Here is a 19,668-nt window from a genome sequence, read left to right on the forward strand (position 1 = left end):
CTCCTCATAATAAATTTAGGTGACCCTTTTCTCTCTTTTTTTATACGGAATAGCATCTATACGGCTATACCTAGTACGATGACAGATTTATTTTTATTTTTGTTTTATAAATAATATTGTTGAATATAATATTAGGTTATTGACGTACTACATATGGATCGACATGTTTATCTTTACAGGTCAATTTACTCAATAAAACCGTAATTATCAACTAATTATTTTTATACACATAACTAATACAATAACAACGCGACCAACAAACAATTAACAACTATCAGAAATAGGCGAATCACGAATGAATAACTAAGAAGTAGATGCAAATTGGCAAATAAAGTTATGATTAAGTAGTAATGTCTAGTGTTTTAGAATATCGAACAAATGTTAAGTAAAGCTTTTCTTAGGGTATAATGTAAACATAAATTATGGATTACTTTAAAAATGATGCTCTAAGATCACATGATATGTCCTGAACTTCTAGTGTGGGAATTAACATTACAAGAGGATGCATGGGAATCAAGAATAGAAGCAGGCAAATGCATCATGTGCACTCGATCATCTTTAGCAAAGTTAACCAAAACTAGTAGGGCCCCCCAACCCAAGCTAGTGTGCAGCTAATTGCAGATTTTGGAGTTGTTATCCCTAATTAAGCAAGTGAGGGCCCCACCCATCACAATACTAATAGTAGTAAAACTCTAGGTGCTCATGTATGTTTCAACTTTGAAGCGGCCAAATGCAACGTAAATGGACATAAATTAAAGGGATGGTTCCCCATGCAGTAACTCCCTGCTTCGGCTGCTTGTATATAAATTATATGAGCAATATTATACCATTCCCTGTGTACTAATTACAAATACATTGCCTAATAAGCAAACCTAAGAAAATACGGAGTATTCCTTACAATTTTACTTATAAGCTAGTATTAGGATCATCACCATTAGTGATTACTGAAATAACCAAACACAAATCTACTTTCTTAGTCAGGCTATAACAACAAGAATATTATACATTTCACACTATGGACAACCTTATGCTCCCAAGACCACAATACACGAAATCGGACCAAAATCTTTTTTAAAGAAAGTTTGATTAAGATGTCATTTAAGATGCAAATCACATGGTTCTAAGAAGTAAGAACTCAATATGTCTCCCGGGGACCAATGGGGTATATGATAAGCGCCCGGATCTCTACACATTCGGGGAATTTACGGGACCAATAAGTTGTTTTTTTACCAAATTTTTTTATTGGAAAGAAGGAAAAACTAGCTACAAAATGTATGCGTACAGTTCGAATAAGTTGAAATGCCACCATCATCATTCATCAATATCCTCCAACAGGCATCAACGAGGTGTTATACAAATAGAGTAATACACTAATACCAATGTTCTTGGTACTTTCCCTATTCGAAAACAAGTTATACTCCGTACAACAGCTTTAATCAATCAATGTTCGAACCTCCCACGAAACAACATAACGTAGAGCAACTAAACATGAAGAAATGGATCAGGCCAAGGGGGTAATTAAGACTCATATATCATATATGGGTCCATCAAGCTCAAAATCGATAGTTACAATACAATATAAGCTCCCCAAAGCGCTTGCTGTTTAGTCAAACTCGAGAGTTAACAGTGCAAGCTACGCCTAAAGTAATGTTTCTACATCTAGAGATCATAAAATTAAATTAATCACTACGTACGTACTAAAGAACTCAGAAACAATAATAGTAACCATCAGGGCATCAGGCCACGAAACTATAAACACACTCAACAAACCTCAGTAGTCCAGCAACTCCCCTTGCTATTCGTTTAGCTTACTTCAACATTGTAATTTCTTTGGGCTTCAAAAACTTGTGAAGTTCAAAGGGTCTGGGGGCTTCAACATGTATATTATACAGCCAGTATAAACACTTACCCAGTTGGATTGGAAAATGCACAGTTAAATTAGGTTAACTAAGATATCCTGATTCCCCCGCCTTCTGCCATGTTCAACTCTCCAACACTCCACTTTCCCACAAAACCATTTCCTCCATTATCAGACATATGTTATTCCTCTTCTGCCACTCCCTTACCTCTTTCCCATAAAATTCTTCTTTATCGATCCCACTATATTTGGTGTTCCAGGATATCCCACCTTCTTCTGCCACATTCAACTCTCCAACACTCCACTTTCCCACAAAACCATTTCCGCCGTTATCAGACATATGTTTTTCCTCTTTTGCCACTCCCTTACCTCTTTCCCGTAAAATCTTCCTTATGGATCTCACTATATTTGGTGTTCAGAATATCTGATTCTGTCAATATCCTCCAAATTTGCCAAGAACCTGATCATATTTCATTAATGCTTAAGCTAACATCAAACAACCCATAGCAGCATAACCTATTCGAAGAAGATAACATAGGGGGTTCATAGTTGTATAAATGGTACTTCAAACTCGTCAAAGGACTCTTTCTCCGGCATCTAAATCAAACCATAATTTTCTAGTAAAGCATCATATTCTTAGCACCACAGTAAAACAATCAAAACTAAAAAGGAATCAAGCACAGTTCCACATTATATATTGTTCATCTTCCAATGTACCTGATATGTGTGTTTTATATAGGGTTTTACCCCCGTCCCTTAGTACTTTTTATGCATCAAATGAGCTCTTAAGAGCCGTTTTTAGTACTAATCTGTGTTATTTAATGTGTCTTGAGTTTCAGGACTACTTAGTGAGAAATTGGCCTTTTTAGGCTTGTTTCATGGTGATTTAGGCCACTACGTAATACCGTGGGAGTTCGGGACGACTATCGTCGACTTGCGGGAGCCTTAGATCCTTATAGTTGAGCCCCGGAAGTTAGACTCGGTGTTACGGGCAAAGGACAGTACATTTAGCTTTTCGCCCAGTTGATCTCTTTTCGCCCACCGGGCGAGCAAGAGGAGTTGTTACATCTCCAGCGGGAGCCCGACGGGCGGAACTCTGCCCGGTGGATAGCGGGCGCGCATCAGAATGAAGAGTGCAAGGCATCTCTCTTCGCCCGGAGGGCGGAAGCTGCCCGATCGGGCGCGTGTCGAAATTTCATGGAACGTCACAATCCGCTTGGCGGGCAGACCTGCGCCCGACGGGCGGTTTTCGAGCTTTTCGCCCGGCGGGCGGTCGTCTGCCCAACCGGGCGACGACAACCCTGGCGGGCTTTTTCGCGGTTTTCTTTCCGGTTTTCTTTTGTTATTTTGGGCAAACTATAAATACCAAGCCCTATTATTTTAGTTGACACCTTATATTTTCTAGTATTAAGCACTTAGTTCATTTTCCTAAGCTTAGATTATTCTCTCTAAATTGTTTTTATTTTGAATCAAAAATTCAAGCTTTCTTATTTCATTGTTCTTCAATTAGGTATTGCTTCGTACTTTAATTTATTGTTTTTCCTTAATCATGTTTTCAATCATATTAATTGCTTTGTTTATTGGTAATAGGTGTGAGTAGTCTAATTTCTAGGGTTTGGGGATCCATGAATAATTATGAAGGGATGATTGAATATTGTTGATTGTTGGTATTGTAATTGATTCTTATTGATTGGTTTATTCTACTATGCGATTAGATTTGCGCAGGTTTAATTGTGATAGTCTAGCAATATCAAGTTAAGATTCGAGTGATGCAATTTGATGTTTAGGCTTGTGTCAATAGGTAGAATTAGGATTAATACGTAGCGAGAGCCCATTAATTCTAAGTCTATGATTAGTATCGATTCGAGAGAGCATGTTAGTCTAATTAATTACTCTATTGATTATTGTCGATTGTTTATCATCCTGGATTGTTATTTGTTGGTGAACCTATGCCCTAGATTCTTTAATATTGTCGTAGTCTTAGTATACAACCCAACCAACTCTTGTTTCCCAATAGTCTAGATTAGTTGATTAATAATAGAAAGAACGCATGTTCCCTGCGGATACGATCCCTACTTCCCTTGCTATCTTGTTAGTGGACTTAGGTTATCTTTGACTAGGTGATACGACTTTAGCCTGTGAGTACCCCTATACGTAACAACAGTCACAGTCCAAATCTGCATACTTTACCACTATTGTTCATCTTACTCTAGTCAATAATAACACACTCAATCAACGAGATCAAAAAGACCACCCTTCACATTCTAGTTTTCAGAAACAAACTTCTGTAACCATATCCCCCCTCCCCCTAATCGCTCGCTCTCCTACTTGCCATACAACCATTGTAACATTTTTATTTCCTTAACGACAATCAGCATTCAAAAACATTTTGGCAAAATTCCGCTAATACTGCTTTGTAAAATATTACCTCGAGTTTCTCGAGCAGATGATTTATGGTGGAATCCGCTAGCCGATGAAACTCATCTTCCTGCAGCACAGAAATGTTTTCACATCAATTATTATATTATCACATTGAAATTGAGATATATAATCATCACAAAACATATTAGCATTGCTTGTTCTAAAGCTGCTCAATTTTACCTCAATCGAGAATTTTTAACAATCTTCAATCAAGCAAACAAACTCAATAACATAATACAAATAACGAATTGTATACTAAGTTTCAATTTCACCAAGAAAAAGGGTTTCATATGCTAACTAACCCAAATTTAAAATGCAAATTAACAACTTCCTAAATTCACTTGAAATCTAAAATTTTCACCTATTCAATTTTTCACAGTTTCGACATTAAAAATCAATAATAAAAACTCAATTGAGCAAAAACCCTAAAACCTTAAAATTACAGTATAATGAATTAAACAGAGAGAAATTGAGAGTGAGTACAGATAATCGATGGGAGCAGGGGCTTGAGATTCGTCGACAACATTGGAAGAGAAACTTCTAGAAGCGAAAAGAGGAGCAGTGTAGAAATAGCGCGGTGAAGAAGAGGAAGGAGATGATGGTGGTTCCAAAACATTCCAGATGGTTCTTAAAAGAAGAAATCTGGTCGGCATGATGGACGCCATTTTCGAGTGGCAGTGCAGTGTGGAGGAGAGAGATAGACGAGTGAGGAAGACGGCATGCCGGAGTTTCCGCATGTTTACCGATGCCGGCGTTAGGAAGGGCAGTGAGGAAAGAGAAAACAAGAATACAGAAAAATGGAATCGTGCCGGCCGTTTAGGCACGCGTGTAATGCCACGTGTCCCAGTAGGCTAAGGAAACATAGTTTCTAAATGCAGAAAATTAATTTCTTTGTACAAAATTGGAAAAGTCACACCTACCCTTTATATATCCTATTTTTTTAAAAGAAAAAACACATCATCAGATTCATCATCATCTTCCTGTTTTTTTGCACTAGAAATGCTGAACATGAGAAACACCATTAATACTTTCCAACGTCAACCATAATTAACTTCCTTGCTACTTGACACAAACCATTTCCATGCCAGCCATTAAAAACTAATGACAGCCATTAAAACCTACTCAATGAGTAACTTATTATTGCGGATCTCATCATAAGTTTGAGTATTCAATGGGTATCCCGTATGGCCGTATCCTTATATTTCTTGTTGAAGATGGCTGGTCTTTTGGTTTTGCAGTTATCAGGAAGCTCGAGTAAATAGGTCTGGAGGTCCCTAAACTTTGCCAAAGGAGCAGTTAGGTCCCTCAAGTTTCAAAAGGAGCATTTAGGTCCCTCAAAATGGATGGAAAACGCTGCTTTTTGTTTTCCGTCACTAACGGCCGTTAAAATTCAATTAAATTAAAAGGAAACTAAATAAAAGGCACTAAACGACAAAAAAACAGTTACATTTACCATTTACCAATAATTAAATAAAGGGAAATTCATTTCAGTTAGCTTTTTACAAAAATATAGCCGTTGAGGCTCTCAAAAAACAGAGTATTTAACATTCCATGGCAAACAAAACAACAATAAAACACTTTAAAAAAAATCCTTGAGGGTAGTGGTATGGGAGGCGGTACCGCAACTTGGCCCACCTACGCCACTGCTTGCACACCATCTGCACAGCAGCCTGCCCCTCCCAGTCCAGCTTGGTGAAGATTTGGGTGATGAGGATGTCTTGATGATGACAAAGGGGGTGTGCCTCCCTTAAAGCAAGGTCTCCTAAAGTCAAAGTAACGGCCAAAGTCAATAAAACAGTAAGTAAACCCTAATTATTATACGGAATCTAGATTAAAATACTTCCAAATTAAACAATAGTTTAAATAAACACCATTTTCAAGAACATGCAAGCATCAATTCGAATTAATCAAACTCTGTTTTTTATTTAAGTGAATCAAAAACAGTAAGTGAAACCCTAATTACTACAAAATCTAGTTTAAATTAATTCCAAATTAGGCAACAATTGTATAATTTAACATATTAAACACCATTTTCAAGAACATGCAAGCATCAATTCGAATTAAATATTGGAAAGTAAAAACGGACGAAACCCTAATTCCAACTTCAATTGATAAATTATGCGAAATCAGCCCACGATTGTTTAAATTAACATATAAAAAACCACAATCAAGATAATGCATGCACCAATTTTGGGAAAAAGTTACTTAACAAAAAAGCCCTAATTTATCATGGCTCAACTGCAAACATTTATTGAAAAAACCGACAAATTGAATGAAAATACCTTCGTCCCATCTGGAAATTCTTGTTCTCTTGGGGGTGCGACATTCCCACTTATCAGCAGTCCTCTTTCCTGATACGCAAGAACCCATTTTTGCAGAAAACTCAGAGCAATAACTTCAAATTCTCTTAAGTGTTTGAGTAAGTAAATGGCAAAAAGACAACTGAGAGTGAAAATGAGGAGGGACCATATAAATAGGAAGTGAAAAGGGGGGAAATAGGGTTGGGAACAGTAAAAAAATTACCGCCAAAACATTATTAGGAAGGAACCAGAAAATACGAGGGAAGTTGGAAGGTTTCCACGTGTACACATTGAAAAAGTAAGTTGAAAAGGCTAAGTAATTGGAGAAGGCTTATTTTAATCAAAATCATCTGTTTTCAATCATTAATCTACGTGTATATTAATTCTCCTTTTATTTTAATAATTTTTTATATTATTATATTCATTTTAACGGCCGTTAGTGACGGAAAATAAAAAGCAGCGTTTTCCATCCATTTTGAGGGACCTAAATGCTCCTTTTGAAACTTGAGGGACCTAACTGCTCATTTTGGCAAAGTTTAAGGACCTTTAGACCTATTTATTCCAGGAAGCTCGGTAGCTTGATATTCTTTTTTTATAATTTAAAATATTTGGATATTTTAGTCATTTCTAATTCTGTGTGAAGAAATTAATTTCTGTATTTAGCAACACCCTAAGGAAAAGTTGTTTCGGGTCGAGCTCGTACCCTATCTTTTAGAATGAGGCTTGTGCACAGCCGGTCTTATAAGTAGGGGTGTTCATTAGCGGGTACCCGGCTTTTCGGGTACCCGAAAAACCGGGTACCCGCTTTATCGGGTAGTGAAAAAAGAGGGCCATGACCCAACCCGTGAAAAGCGGGTACCCGGAAATCGGGTACCCGGATTTCCCGGGTCGGTTAATAGGGTACCCGAATTTTCTTAAAATTTATTTCAATTCCACCAAAATTTGAAAATAATTTTGTTTATTACGAATCTTACACATCAAAGCTCCTGCCTTAATTTACTAAGCAAATTACAAAGACAATTAAGTCAAATCTTTCATCTTCACATTATTTTTTTCTCCAACTCTGATTTTTTCCAATTGTTTTTAAATGAAAAAGAACCAATACTTTAATTGGTGAACCACTGAACATCCTCTAATTGATAAGTTATAACCTATGGTATGAAAAATTAAACAAAAGAAAATGAAGCCTTGTTTAAGCAATAACAACGGGGTGCATGCGGTGGAACGTCATCGCTGGCGCAACCGTTGTGGTGTGGTGCGGTGGTGTGGTGCCGCGGTGGACTCATACTCCATAGTATATGTCTTTTATCCAAAGATTAAGTGAGTGAGTTTGAGTGATTAGGTGAGTGAGATTGAGTTTGTGTGGGAATTGAAGGAGAGGAGAGAGAGTGAGATAAGGAAATGAGCATTTGTGAGTTTGTGCGGCTAGAAGGTAGGTAAAAGAAAACCTACAGACTACCAAGAGCCCAAGAGTACTAACGGCCCAATGCTCAACTTCCAACATTTTTTTCTTTTAAATTATTTAGCGGGTATTCGTTTAAATAAAAGAATGGCCCATGACCCGACCCGGATACCTGGACATTTTCCCGGATCGGGTACCCGGTTCGATTATTTTTGGAAAAACTGAAAATTACCCGGTTAATTCGTGTCGGGTAGGCGGGTCAACGGGTCGGGTAATGCGGGTCGGGTTTTTTTGAACACCCCTACTTATAAGCGAAGTTTTTGGACTCTTCCTAATTTAAAAATTTAACTAGCTTTTGAGTCTTTGAAAAACGCACAAATATATATTGGTATGTCTTTCAAAGTTCTAATTTTATTCAGATTTTGTATTTTTAATGATAATATATATGATTTAAACTGAAGTGAAATTTGAGGGTTAGAAGAATATAGTGGAAAAATGATCAAACAGATAAGAATGTTCATGACACCTTTTGTGGGTTTGGTCCTAAAGTGTGGATCATCGGGTTGAGAAGAGTTAAATGATGAATTAATATTGAGTGTTAAATAGAGAGATGAAGTGAAAGACGTTGAATGAATTCTGAACTAAATGATGAATTGATGTTCATTGAGGAAATAAAGTGGAAAGTAAAGTAGCAAACAATAAAAGAGAAAATTGAAAATAATGAAAGTAGGGGATGCAATGTGTCACTTAATTATCTATAGTTTTGCTTTTTAAATACTAGGTATTATTGAGTGTTGAAAAGAGAGATGAAGTGAAAGACGTTGAATGAATTTCTGAACTAAATGATGAATTGATGTTCATTGAGGAAATGAAATATAAACAACAAAAGAGAAAATTGAAAATAAATAAATAAATAATGAAAGCAGGGGATGTCATGTGTCACTTAATTATCTATGATTTTTATTTTTAAATACCAGGTATAGACTAGGTATAGATAGACTAGGTATAGACTATGGTCTTGTTCGGCAAAATTAGCGTTAGCGAGTAGCGGTCAGCGGTTGAGTAGCGGGTAGCGGTGAATAATAGCGGGTAACGGTTAGCTGTCAAAGTAGCGGCTAGCTGATATGTGTGTTCGATAAAAGTAGCGGTTGATATTCCAAAATAAAATAAAATGTAGAATATTGTTTAAAACTTTATTAAAATTTGTCAAAAGGTACCCGCTACCTTAAGGGTGCGTTATGTTCACCTTAAAAAATTAAGTTTCAGTTCAGATAAGTTCAGATAAGTTTCAGTAAGTTCCAATAAGTTTCAATAAGTTCAGATAAGTTCCAATAAGTTCAGATAAATTCAGATAAGTTCCAATAAGATTCAGTAATAATAATAATAAATAAATAAATAAATAAATAAATAAATAATAATAATAATAAATAATAATAATTAAAATAATATTTAAATTATTAAATTATTATTCTTATATTATTATTCTTCTTCTTCTTAATATTATTATTATTCTTATTCTTATTATTCTTCTTATTATTATTAGTGATATATTACTATTATGGTTATAAATAACCCGACACGATATTAACCCGAACCAAAGAACACAAATTCGGCAAAAATTAACCCATTACATTCAAACCCGATTTACCTGATCTGACATGAAGATGACCAATATGATTCTCAAATCCGTTTAAACCCAACCCCTTTTCAACTCATTCCCGTTTAAACCCGTACCCGTTAATACCCGAAACCGTTTCAACTCTTTCCCGTTTAAACTAGATCTGTTAAAACCCGAACCCGTTTCAACCCATACCCGTTAAATCCTAAACCTGTTAAAATCCGAACCCGTTTCAACCCGTACCAATTAAAACCCGAACACGTTAAAATCCGAACCCGTTTCAACCCGTACCTGTAAAAATCTAAAAACGTTATTTATTATTTTATTTATTTTACATATATATTATTAATTAATTATTATTATTATTATTAATTATTAATTTTTTTTAATTTTTTTTAATTTTTTATTATTATTATTTATTATTTTTTTTGTTATTATTATTTATTTATTTATTTTTAATAATTTGATTTATTGTTATAAATAATAATCATTATTATTATTATTTTTATTTTTATTTATTTAAATTATTATTTAAATTATTTTTATTTATTATTATTATAATAATAATAATAATAATAATAATAATAATAATTATTATTATTATTATTATTATTATTATTATTATTATTATTAAAAGTTTCAATAAGTTCCAATAAGTTCCAATAAGTTCAGATAAATTCAGATAAGTTCAGATAAGTTCAGGTCAAATAAGTTGAACAGAACGCACCCTAAAGCTATTAATTTTAACGTTGGACAAAAGCTACACAAACGTTACATCTGCCGCTACCCGCTACCTAAACCGCTACCTTGCCAAACACTAACAAAATTTACAAGTAGCAACGTGACTAGGTCAAAACGCTACCCGCTACCTCAAACGCTACTGTCAAACACACCCTATGTATACATGGGAAGAGTTTGATAAAAGTGTAAGATGTTCATCCACATCCACCCCGTTTGACATAAATGGTATTGATTTGGTGGAAAACTTTGGTAGAGTCAATGTGCATAAACGAAGTAATCATTAATTTACATCATTACCAAAACGTAACATTAATTATAATATATATTAAATTGACAATGATTATAGGTTAACTACCTCGCCAAAGTTTGACCTGTGCAAACTGCAAAACAATGGCAATGGGTCCTTCAATGTTTTCTCCTGTAATACGCATCATCTGCTTAGCGAACTTGTCCTACAAAGTACAATTCAACATGTTGTTTCTGTAATACAATTTAAAATAATATAAGAAATTATGTTTAAGAGTAAATAACATTTAGATTATATCAAAAGAATAAAGATTATGTACTCGCAAAAAAATAACAAAAGAATAAAAAATAACAAAAGAATGCTTACTTCAAGTCTTGTAACACGAGAGGTAACTTGTTGTTTGGTGTAGTGTCTTTGGACGTACATATCAATGGGATCTCCCTTTTTAATTTGGTCACTTCCGCAATCACATATGTCGTTATGGTTTTTTATTTAGTAAATTAAGTAATGATATTATCTAAATCCCCCCCCCCCCCAAAAAAAAATCAATGGAAGAAGATTAATTAAAAGTACATAACAATAATAGCGACTGTTAACATACCAACTAAATCAATCTCACTAATTTCTCTTTGCAAAATTTTATCAAATGGGACCAAATCCAATCCGTGTAGGGAGAGTCCCACATCATCACATTCCTTCACTTGAGTTTTGAAATAAAAACTACGCTTATAGGTGTTAATTGCCCTATATTTATCCCCATTCGGCACAACTCCAAAACTTGAAATTATACGACAAGAACCATCTTGCACCAGACGACCAAAACGTTCAAGGGCTAGCAGTTTTGTTTTTAGTGAATTTAGTATTAAGTTGGATTCAATTGGCTCCAACATCTATGTTAACTTGGCCCGTGATCAAAAACCACGTTGTGGTGTTGTCTTTGGTGGATGTCCAAGTGCATAAAACCACCTAATTCTGCCCATTGATTGCCCCTTCCACTCTCATCCTTGATCATGTGTATTCAAGTAATTTTATTTATAAAGATTCTATCAATTTGTTTGTTATCTCCTTTGTATCGATGTTCTACTCTTTCCGTATTTTTTTTAAGAGTCTTAATTACTACGGAGTACTCCCTCCGTCCCAGAATACTCGCAACGGTTTGACTGAATACGCTTGCCAATGCACAACTTTGATCATTAATATCTTCAATTATATATTATAAAAGCTTATAAAATATTAATATTTTGAAAATATATATTAAGATAAAGCCAACAATATATTATATGCTACTCCGTAACACTTATTTTCATATACTATAAATAAAATAGGGTCAAGGTGAATTATGTGAATAGTGTAAAAAGTCAAACCGTTGCGAGTATTCCGGGACGGAGTGTGTACTTCCAATCCTAATTTTTACGAGTCATTTTTTTTTATATATATATATATATATATATATATATATATTTTACACTCACTTCTCAATTGTTTATTAGAGAGTATTATTTTTTTATATGATCTCACCTAAGTCATAAATAATTCCATTTTTGTTAACTTTTACAACCCACTTGTTTTTTTTTAATATTTTTTTTATTATCAACTACTCCACTTGAATTATTATTATATCAACTTCCACTATACTTCCTTAATATTTGTGCCGGTCAACATGACATGTAACTCTTAAAAAAATACGGAGGGAGTATGAAGGATTTCGTACTACCTCCGTTTCAAAATGATCTTTACACTTTCCGTTTTAATCCGTTTCATAATGTTCTTTACACTTTGCTTTATTCTATTTGTGGACATGAAAATTTACCACCTTATCCTTCTTACCCCACAATATTTACAATTTTCCATTGACTTTCTCTTACTTTATTCATGTTTCTCTTACACCTACACACTTTTTTACAAATTTATCTTATTTTATTATATTCAATCAATTTTTCTACTTTTATCTTAATATTTGTGCAAATAGTAACAGTAAAGATCTTTATGTAACGGAGATAATACTTACTTAATTTTCGTTTTTCGATATTTAATATCGTTATATTCACTTTTACTTTAAAGTATTTTTTGCAAATAAAATTTATCATCAAGTACTCTCATTTTCGATACATACAATATTTCTACGTACACTTTCACTAATTAATTGTCTCTTATTTTATCCACCATGTTTATGTATAATGTCTCGTATGTGTTGGATGCTGCAATGTTCGTATGGGAAAACTAGGATGGTCATCTACACAAAGAACAAATATGGCCTCGAGAATATTAATTTGTTTCCAAGTAAACTTAATTCTCCGATGATAAAGTCACTTGCAGTTTTTAGGTTTAGACAGAGTATTAGTTTATTTTTTTTGATAGCACAAAAACAAACAATCACACCATCATGCCCCTTCTTGCGTTGGTCGCAAGAGTATTAGTTTTAGGGTTTATTTGTTGCTTAGTACATTTTAATAGGACCATAACGGATGTTTATAGGGTAAAAATCCTGGCTTAATTATGTTCCTTTGGGTCGTAAGATATGATCGTTGAGCCAAATTCTAATAATGTAATTAAAGGAGATACGTGTTACAATATGGAGTAGAGATTATAGCTAGGCTGGCTGGCCTCAATGATATGGCCATCTCTTAAGAATCGTCTTTACCGTTTATAATGTTTTCCGTTTGGTCCATCGTATAAGATTCGTTTGTTGACGTGTTGTAGTCCACTTAGATAAGTTTAGTTAAGATAAGTTAAGGACAAATAAGGGATGACCAACTACAATTTATAACTAAAATAAGTTTTGATAATTTCTAATAAATTTATACGTAGTATAATATAAGTTCAGGAAAAATAAGTAAAAGTCAGGTGAATAGAATGCACCGTAAGAGTTAGTTTATTTGGTTCAACTTACTTTAAGTGTTTTAACTTATCTTGTTTATAGTTATAATTTGAAAATTGAATATTTCAATATTTGAATGTTATCTACCTAAGGGACGTTGGATGTTTTGAAAGTACACATTCATAGAAGTAATTAATCCAATAACATAACATTGTTTTGCATTAACATGCATAGACGTAATCCCTCCATCCAATGTAATTATTCAAATAATATTGATGGACCTTATTCATATAATCATATTCATAGTATCTAAGTAAAGAACATATTTGTCCATCAATAGTACGTACTTGTATTCATATTGAAATGAATTAGTACGAGTATAAGAAATTGATATTTTAAAATTACACCCCTTATTAGAAATGGATTATGGATGGTGCCATGCATGGTGGAAATTATTATACAAAACAAAAGTAGTATTTAAACACAAATAAGATAAAGTGAAATGTCTGATTCGGTCGATCTCACATATACATATTTCAATTTGTACTACGCAATATATACGAACGTACTAGTACTAGTACTAGTAGAAGAGATCAAACAACTTAGAGATACAAGTAGACACTAATAAATAACAACAATTAATTGGTAAAATATATAATACGTACGTACGTTTGGATCGAGCATGTGAAATGGAAACAAGAAGTTAACCATTGAACAACATCATGATTCATGCATGCACTTATTATTTTGATGTCAAATATATTATATATAGTCCATCAATTGCAAGCTAAACCTCATATATAGTTTAAGAATCGTGGATATATGTAATGGCATGTACGTTCACCATCGATGTAATTAGGGACACTGGAAGCCTCGAGGGACAGTTGTACCGCAGTAGTTGAGTAGCAAGCTAAGTGAGAGGGGGATGTTGAGGTTGATCCCCAATATGTTAGCCCTAATTGCAGTGCAAAGGCATACAGCTGCCTCCACATCGATAAGCCCTTCAATTAAGGGGCAACAAGGTGTCCTTGGAGGTGTACCTAGGTTTATGTTTAGCAAACCACCTAACACATTTGCACACACACCCAACTTAAGGGCATCTATTGGACATGCCCCAGATGATGATCCACCTGATCCCCCTCCACCTCCGCTTCCCCCTCCACCTCCACCTCCCCCTCCCCCTCCACCTCTGCTTCCACCTCCACCTCTGCCTGAGTAACCACCACTACCGGGGTAAGGTTTACTGTGTCCAGGATTGGGCTTGGGCTTGGGCTTGGGATTAGGGGTGGTACCAGTTCCGCATTCCCCACAAGCGGAAACAAGGGAGAAAAATAGAAGATTGAGAACAAGGAAAAAGATAATGGATTTCGAGAATGATGAAGATGCCATTATATATTTCAGATCCAGGAGGAATATATGTTTTGTAATCGATGGAGAGAATGGCGTTAAAGGGGTTGGAATTTATAGATTGTAATTTGTATGCATGAATTAATTAGTGTATTATTTTATAATCAATAATTTAATTGTAAAACAAGGTAATTAAGAAAGAGTTGCTGCAATCTGCATGCATGTGTAGCTGGCAAAACATATCTGAAAATGGGCAAAGTTTTGGTCTATACTCTATAGTGAAATCATCCAGACGATATGGCCCGGGGTTGGTTGGTAACTTGGAATTATGTCACAAATTGCTTATTAATTTACGAGTAATTTAATATGCGTTGTCAGTGTAACTGTAACCTTATATATGCCCATGTCTCGAGATCTCCCTCTCTCTCAATTCTCAAATGCATGTATTCGTCTAATGTAAAAAGTTTAACCCTATGCCAATGTATCAAGTACGTTTATTTAACCCTATATGGCTATATGTCAATGTACGTAGGACGTTTAGTTAAACATTGTCGAAATCTCTTCATCGGGAGGACGAGAAAAATAAAATGCAAACTTTAAATTGTGAACAATGTACATAAGTAATTTTCAATTGAGATGTGTCCACCTTTTAAAAGGAGGAGATTTTAGTTTTTTTTATTATATTTTCTATTTTTATTTTTATGTATCCACTCCTACTCTATTCTGATTTTGGCAATCATTTATTATACTCTTACCATTTTTTCCATAATAATTACACATTTTTATCATCTCTTATTTTTTTTCACCTTTTTCTTACACTCAATCACCATTCCTCAAAACAAGAGTTACAGTAAACGGGAACATTAAAAAAACGGAATGAGTAGTTAAGGTGAAGGAACCCACTTATTTTTTTAGGTACCCATGCAAACTCCCACGGGAGATTACCTCGCTAAAGGCGGTGGGAACTCCTCGTAGTAGAACTTGTTAAGTTATAATGCAACTTGAATATATTGCTTTATTAATCTCAAAAATCACGGGTAATTGATCTAACCGTTACAGTACTAGTTCACGTGTTCAACCATAATTTATGATTATTAATTGACTAATAGTTACCTTAATAAAAGTTGACAAGCCCTACAATCCTGATTTTAGGAGTCAACCTAAATTTGCTTCTGTATACGGACTATTCTGCATATATAGTATGTGCCGCCGGTTTCACCTATTTGTAAAACAAATTTGTAAAATTTGATCTGACCTGAACTCGTACTTAATCTAAAATACACATGTTTTATCAATCGTGTCAATCAGAGTCTGAACTGAATTTTAAACAGTTAGAACGTTGAGGTTTGAAGTTTGAAGCCCATCACTTACCATTACTATTGTACATTGTACTAGAATTTAACTTGGATGTTTATACTTTATAGCACACAGCTAGTATATATAGTCCGTGACCTCCAAGAGTTTCCCTCCAAGAGTTCATATTAAGCAAAACGAATAAAGCGATGTCAAATCATAATAATTCAATCTAGTGCTCATTTCTACCAAAATATATTATAAAATATAAATAATGATAATTAATTCAGATGATCACATCTTTGAAAGCACATTAATTAAGCAAAGTGATTAAGTGATAGAGGATACAAAATGTATCCTAAACGTAGGCCGGAAGAGAATATTTTGCGCATATTTTCTAATCTCTATCACAAAATATTAACAACAATTAAGTATACTTATTGTTTATAACAAAAATGTCATTAGGATTTTTGGATATATTTCACGGAAGGTTTTTTAATGGCTACAAATGAAATGGTAGGCACCAAAATTTTAGTAAATCTCAACCCTTCAAATTTAAGGATTAATCCTATCCATTTATTTATTTAGCCATAAAAAAATTAATAGAATTTTTTTTTTTAAAGAAAAAAAACTGTGGTTCGGCAAAAGGAAGAAAAAAAAGGCAATTATTAATCTTATAGTCTTATCAAATTTGCAAACATCTCAAATCCACAATACGGAGTATCAACCAAATACTATCATCATCATTCATCATATCTCTCACCCACCCAACAATCAACCCCTATTACTTGTACTGTACATAAAATAGATTCAGATCGATCTTCTAAAAAATAAAAATAAAAACCGTTTAAAGAGGTTAATTAATTAATTTTGTATTATTTATTTTCTTCAAAAGTCAAGTCAACAAAAGTAAACGGCGTAGATTTCGTATATCAAAATACAGGGTCAGGATTAAAAGTTTATAGTGGCTACGGAATTAATATAGCCATTGTAAAATTATCCATATTTCACAATTGCTGCATCTTTTCATGGATTTTAATGTGCGCACTTAAACTAATTACTCTACTTTTAATTTGGTACACATACAATTTCACATTTGTTTTTTTTATAAGAATGAGTCACTTCACCATTACTTTAATTGTTCACCTAAATTCACATTAGTTTTTTTCTTGTTTGATGTTTTAGTCGACTTTGGAAAGTCGACTATAAAATGGGACGGAGTAGTAAAGTTATTAATGAGCGGGAATTATTTAAAATTGAATTTAGTATCACCACTCTTTGTAATGTACTCGTATTCCCAATAGTTCAGAACAATTAAAAGGCCACATGTAGTATATCTTTAACTTTAATCATGTAGTGTAAAACTTAACCCTAATAATACAGAATAGACGGAGATTAGGAGATTTGGTATTGTCACTTGTGATATAATAATCGGCAAGCATATAATTAAGTTAATAATTTGTTCTTTAATCAATTATAGAAACAGTTCCCTCCCGTGAACTATTTTTGTCTTATTCTAAATAAATATACAATATCTAGATAATTACAATTATACGATCCATAAGCTGTATTTATTATATTTCCGCAAACTAATGGTGATGTTTTGTCTATAATAATCAAGCTGGATTTTAAAGGATATATGTACGTGCTCGCTCATTGCTAAAATGTCATTTTGCTAAGAATAATAAAATCAAGCCTTAATTACGTGGGAGAATGGGAATTGAGACACGTTAACTAGAATGATTTTTTTTTTTTTTTTTTTTTGAGAGGAATGCAAAATGTTAGAAATAACACTGTGGGGAGACCGGATAAAATCTTCAAGGCACGAAATAGAACGCTTTCCTAATAGTATTTTATCGACCCACAAAGGAACAATAAGGTTCACGATAACACTATTGAGATACAATGAAGAATCAATTGATCTTGTGTGTTCTCACAAAATCAATCCAACAAGAATTTGTGTTAAGCACTCAAATGTCTCTCTTTGAAGAAATAATTTGCAAGAAGATTTCTCAAAAGTATGCAAGAATATTAATATGTTAACCATTATATTAAATGTGTCATAAGACTCTATATATAGAGTTCTTAATGAAGAGTCACCATTGGAAATAATATCCAACGGTTACATCCAAGCAACCGTCACAAAAACGCTCAAAACGGACACTTTCTCCATTCGCCCGGTGGGCGGAGTTCCGCCCGGCGGGCGATTGGAGAAAGTCGCCCGACGGGCGAGGTTTGCCCGGTCGGGCGCGCGTGCAAACATTTAACTTTCTCCATTCACCCGGTGGGCGGAGCTTCGCCCGGCGGGCGATAGGAGAAAGTCGAATGCAACGCCAAAACCGTTGCAATAGTCCAAATAACCGTTGCATCCGCTTGGAATAAACTCTAAACATTGTACTACCTCCTCAACTCCCAGTATAATACATACTTCACATTTAACTCATAAACCCATTTACTCTATAAATATTCCAACACAGAACCTACTTCATTTTTTTTGCAACGAAAACCTACTTCTTTGTTTATATCTATTGCAGATCATTATTATATTTATATGTCAGGACGTTACATACTTTGGACAGTCATATAATTATTGCAAAACGTACTTCATTGTTTATATGAAGTATACTTATTGCAACAACGCGTCTCATGTGTGACCAGTTACACCATCAAGTTGATGGTGTGACTTGCGCACGTACACAACTACTATGGATTATGGAGAAGGTTATTGACTGCTACACTACAAGAATTTGTATCTTTAACGACAACCTAATTACGACGGGTCAAAAATCCAGTTGCAAAAGCCTTTTGCGACGGGGCTAACAACCAAACAATGACGGGAATAACCGTCGCAAATGTCTTTTACGACGGGTTTACGACGGATTTACGACGGGATTTCTATTAACGACGGCCCCCTTTTATGACGGGTTCGCGATAGGAAATCACTGTCGTTAATATACGATTATTGGCCTTTCGCGACGGAATTTCCCGTCGTTAATAGTACAATTTCTTGTAGTGTTATTACTTGACTTCCTATGATGGTGTTACTTATATATTTTATTCGTTGTAACTTTTCATGTTTTACTACAATTTCTTGAATTTCATGTTATATACAGGTTCCTTGTATATATTGGTGATACTTGACTTCCTATGTTGTCGTTAAATATACATTGTATTCGCTATTACTTTTCCCCGTTTTACTGTAGTTTCTTGAATTTCATGTTAAAGGTTCTTAATTTGTATAGACTGACGTTATTTGACTTTCTATGCTGGTGTTACTTATTCATTGTATTCGATGTTACTTTTCTTGTTTTACTACAGTTTCTTGAATTTCATGTTATAAGAGATTCTTTGTATATATTGGTGTTACTTGACTTTTTATGCTGGTGTTACTTATACTATATTGATATTACTTTTGTTGTTTTATTGCAATTTATTCAATTTCATGTTATAGGTTCCTTGCTGTATAGACAGATGTTACTTTATTTTCAATGCTAGTGTTACTTTTATGTTCAGTTCACCAACGCGTTGAGCTTATTTATAAGTGTGAACACACCACACCATCAAGTTAATGGTGTGGCTGGTCACATATAAGACTTGAGGTTATTGCAAGGTTTTCACATACC

At 34.1% G+C, this 19,668-nt stretch overlaps 3 protein-coding genes across 12 annotated transcripts in view; all 3 read right to left on the reverse strand.

The window, feature by feature from the left end:
• Positions 1 to 5,142, reverse strand: part of LOC110792492 (uncharacterized) — a 31,908-nt gene extending 26,766 nt beyond the window's left edge. For 6 of the 9 annotated variants that reach the window (XR_008924791.1, XR_008924792.1, XR_008924793.1 and 3 more), the window contains exons 1-2: positions 4,763 to 5,140; positions 4,287 to 4,346 (exon numbers count right to left, since the gene is read on the reverse strand). The gene's annotated coding sequence lies outside the window, so the exon portion shown is untranslated. Of the gene's footprint in view, positions 1 to 4,286; positions 4,347 to 4,762 lie in introns of all 9 variants that reach the window. The other 3 variants (XM_056833935.1, XM_056833937.1, XM_056833936.1) reach the window with 2 other exon arrangements.
• Positions 5,143 to 5,587: 445 nt separating this feature from the next.
• On the reverse strand, positions 5,588 to 11,328 carry LOC110795420 (uncharacterized). 2 transcript variants are annotated; one of them, XM_056831699.1, is made up of 4 exons: positions 10,954 to 11,328; positions 10,696 to 10,792; positions 6,562 to 6,630; positions 5,588 to 6,041 (listed from the first exon to the last, which is right to left on the reverse strand). In XM_056831699.1, exons 1-4 carry the CDS (start codon positions 11,011 to 11,013, stop codon positions 5,821 to 5,823), a joined length of 447 nt encoding a protein of 148 aa, XP_056687677.1. In that variant the 5' UTR covers positions 11,014 to 11,328; the 3' UTR covers positions 5,588 to 5,820. The 2 variants fall into 2 exon arrangements, with proteins under 2 accessions (XP_056687677.1, XP_056687678.1); XM_056831700.1 differs by having other exon boundaries at positions 10,696 to 10,820; positions 10,954 to 11,108.
• Positions 11,329 to 13,876: 2,548 nt separating this feature from the next.
• On the reverse strand, positions 13,877 to 14,858 carry LOC110792480 (14 kDa proline-rich protein DC2.15-like). The gene has a single exon (XM_021997285.2). The coding sequence runs from the start codon at positions 14,792 to 14,794 to the stop codon at positions 14,261 to 14,263; it is 534 nt and encodes a 177-aa protein (XP_021852977.1). The 5' UTR covers positions 14,795 to 14,858; the 3' UTR covers positions 13,877 to 14,260.
• Between the last annotated feature and the right edge of the window lie 4,810 nt (positions 14,859 to 19,668).

The sequence above is a fragment of the Spinacia oleracea genome, chromosome 6, assembly GCF_020520425.1.
Source record: "Spinacia oleracea cultivar Varoflay chromosome 6, BTI_SOV_V1, whole genome shotgun sequence".
Classification (NCBI taxonomy): domain Eukaryota; kingdom Viridiplantae; phylum Streptophyta; class Magnoliopsida; order Caryophyllales; family Amaranthaceae; genus Spinacia; species Spinacia oleracea.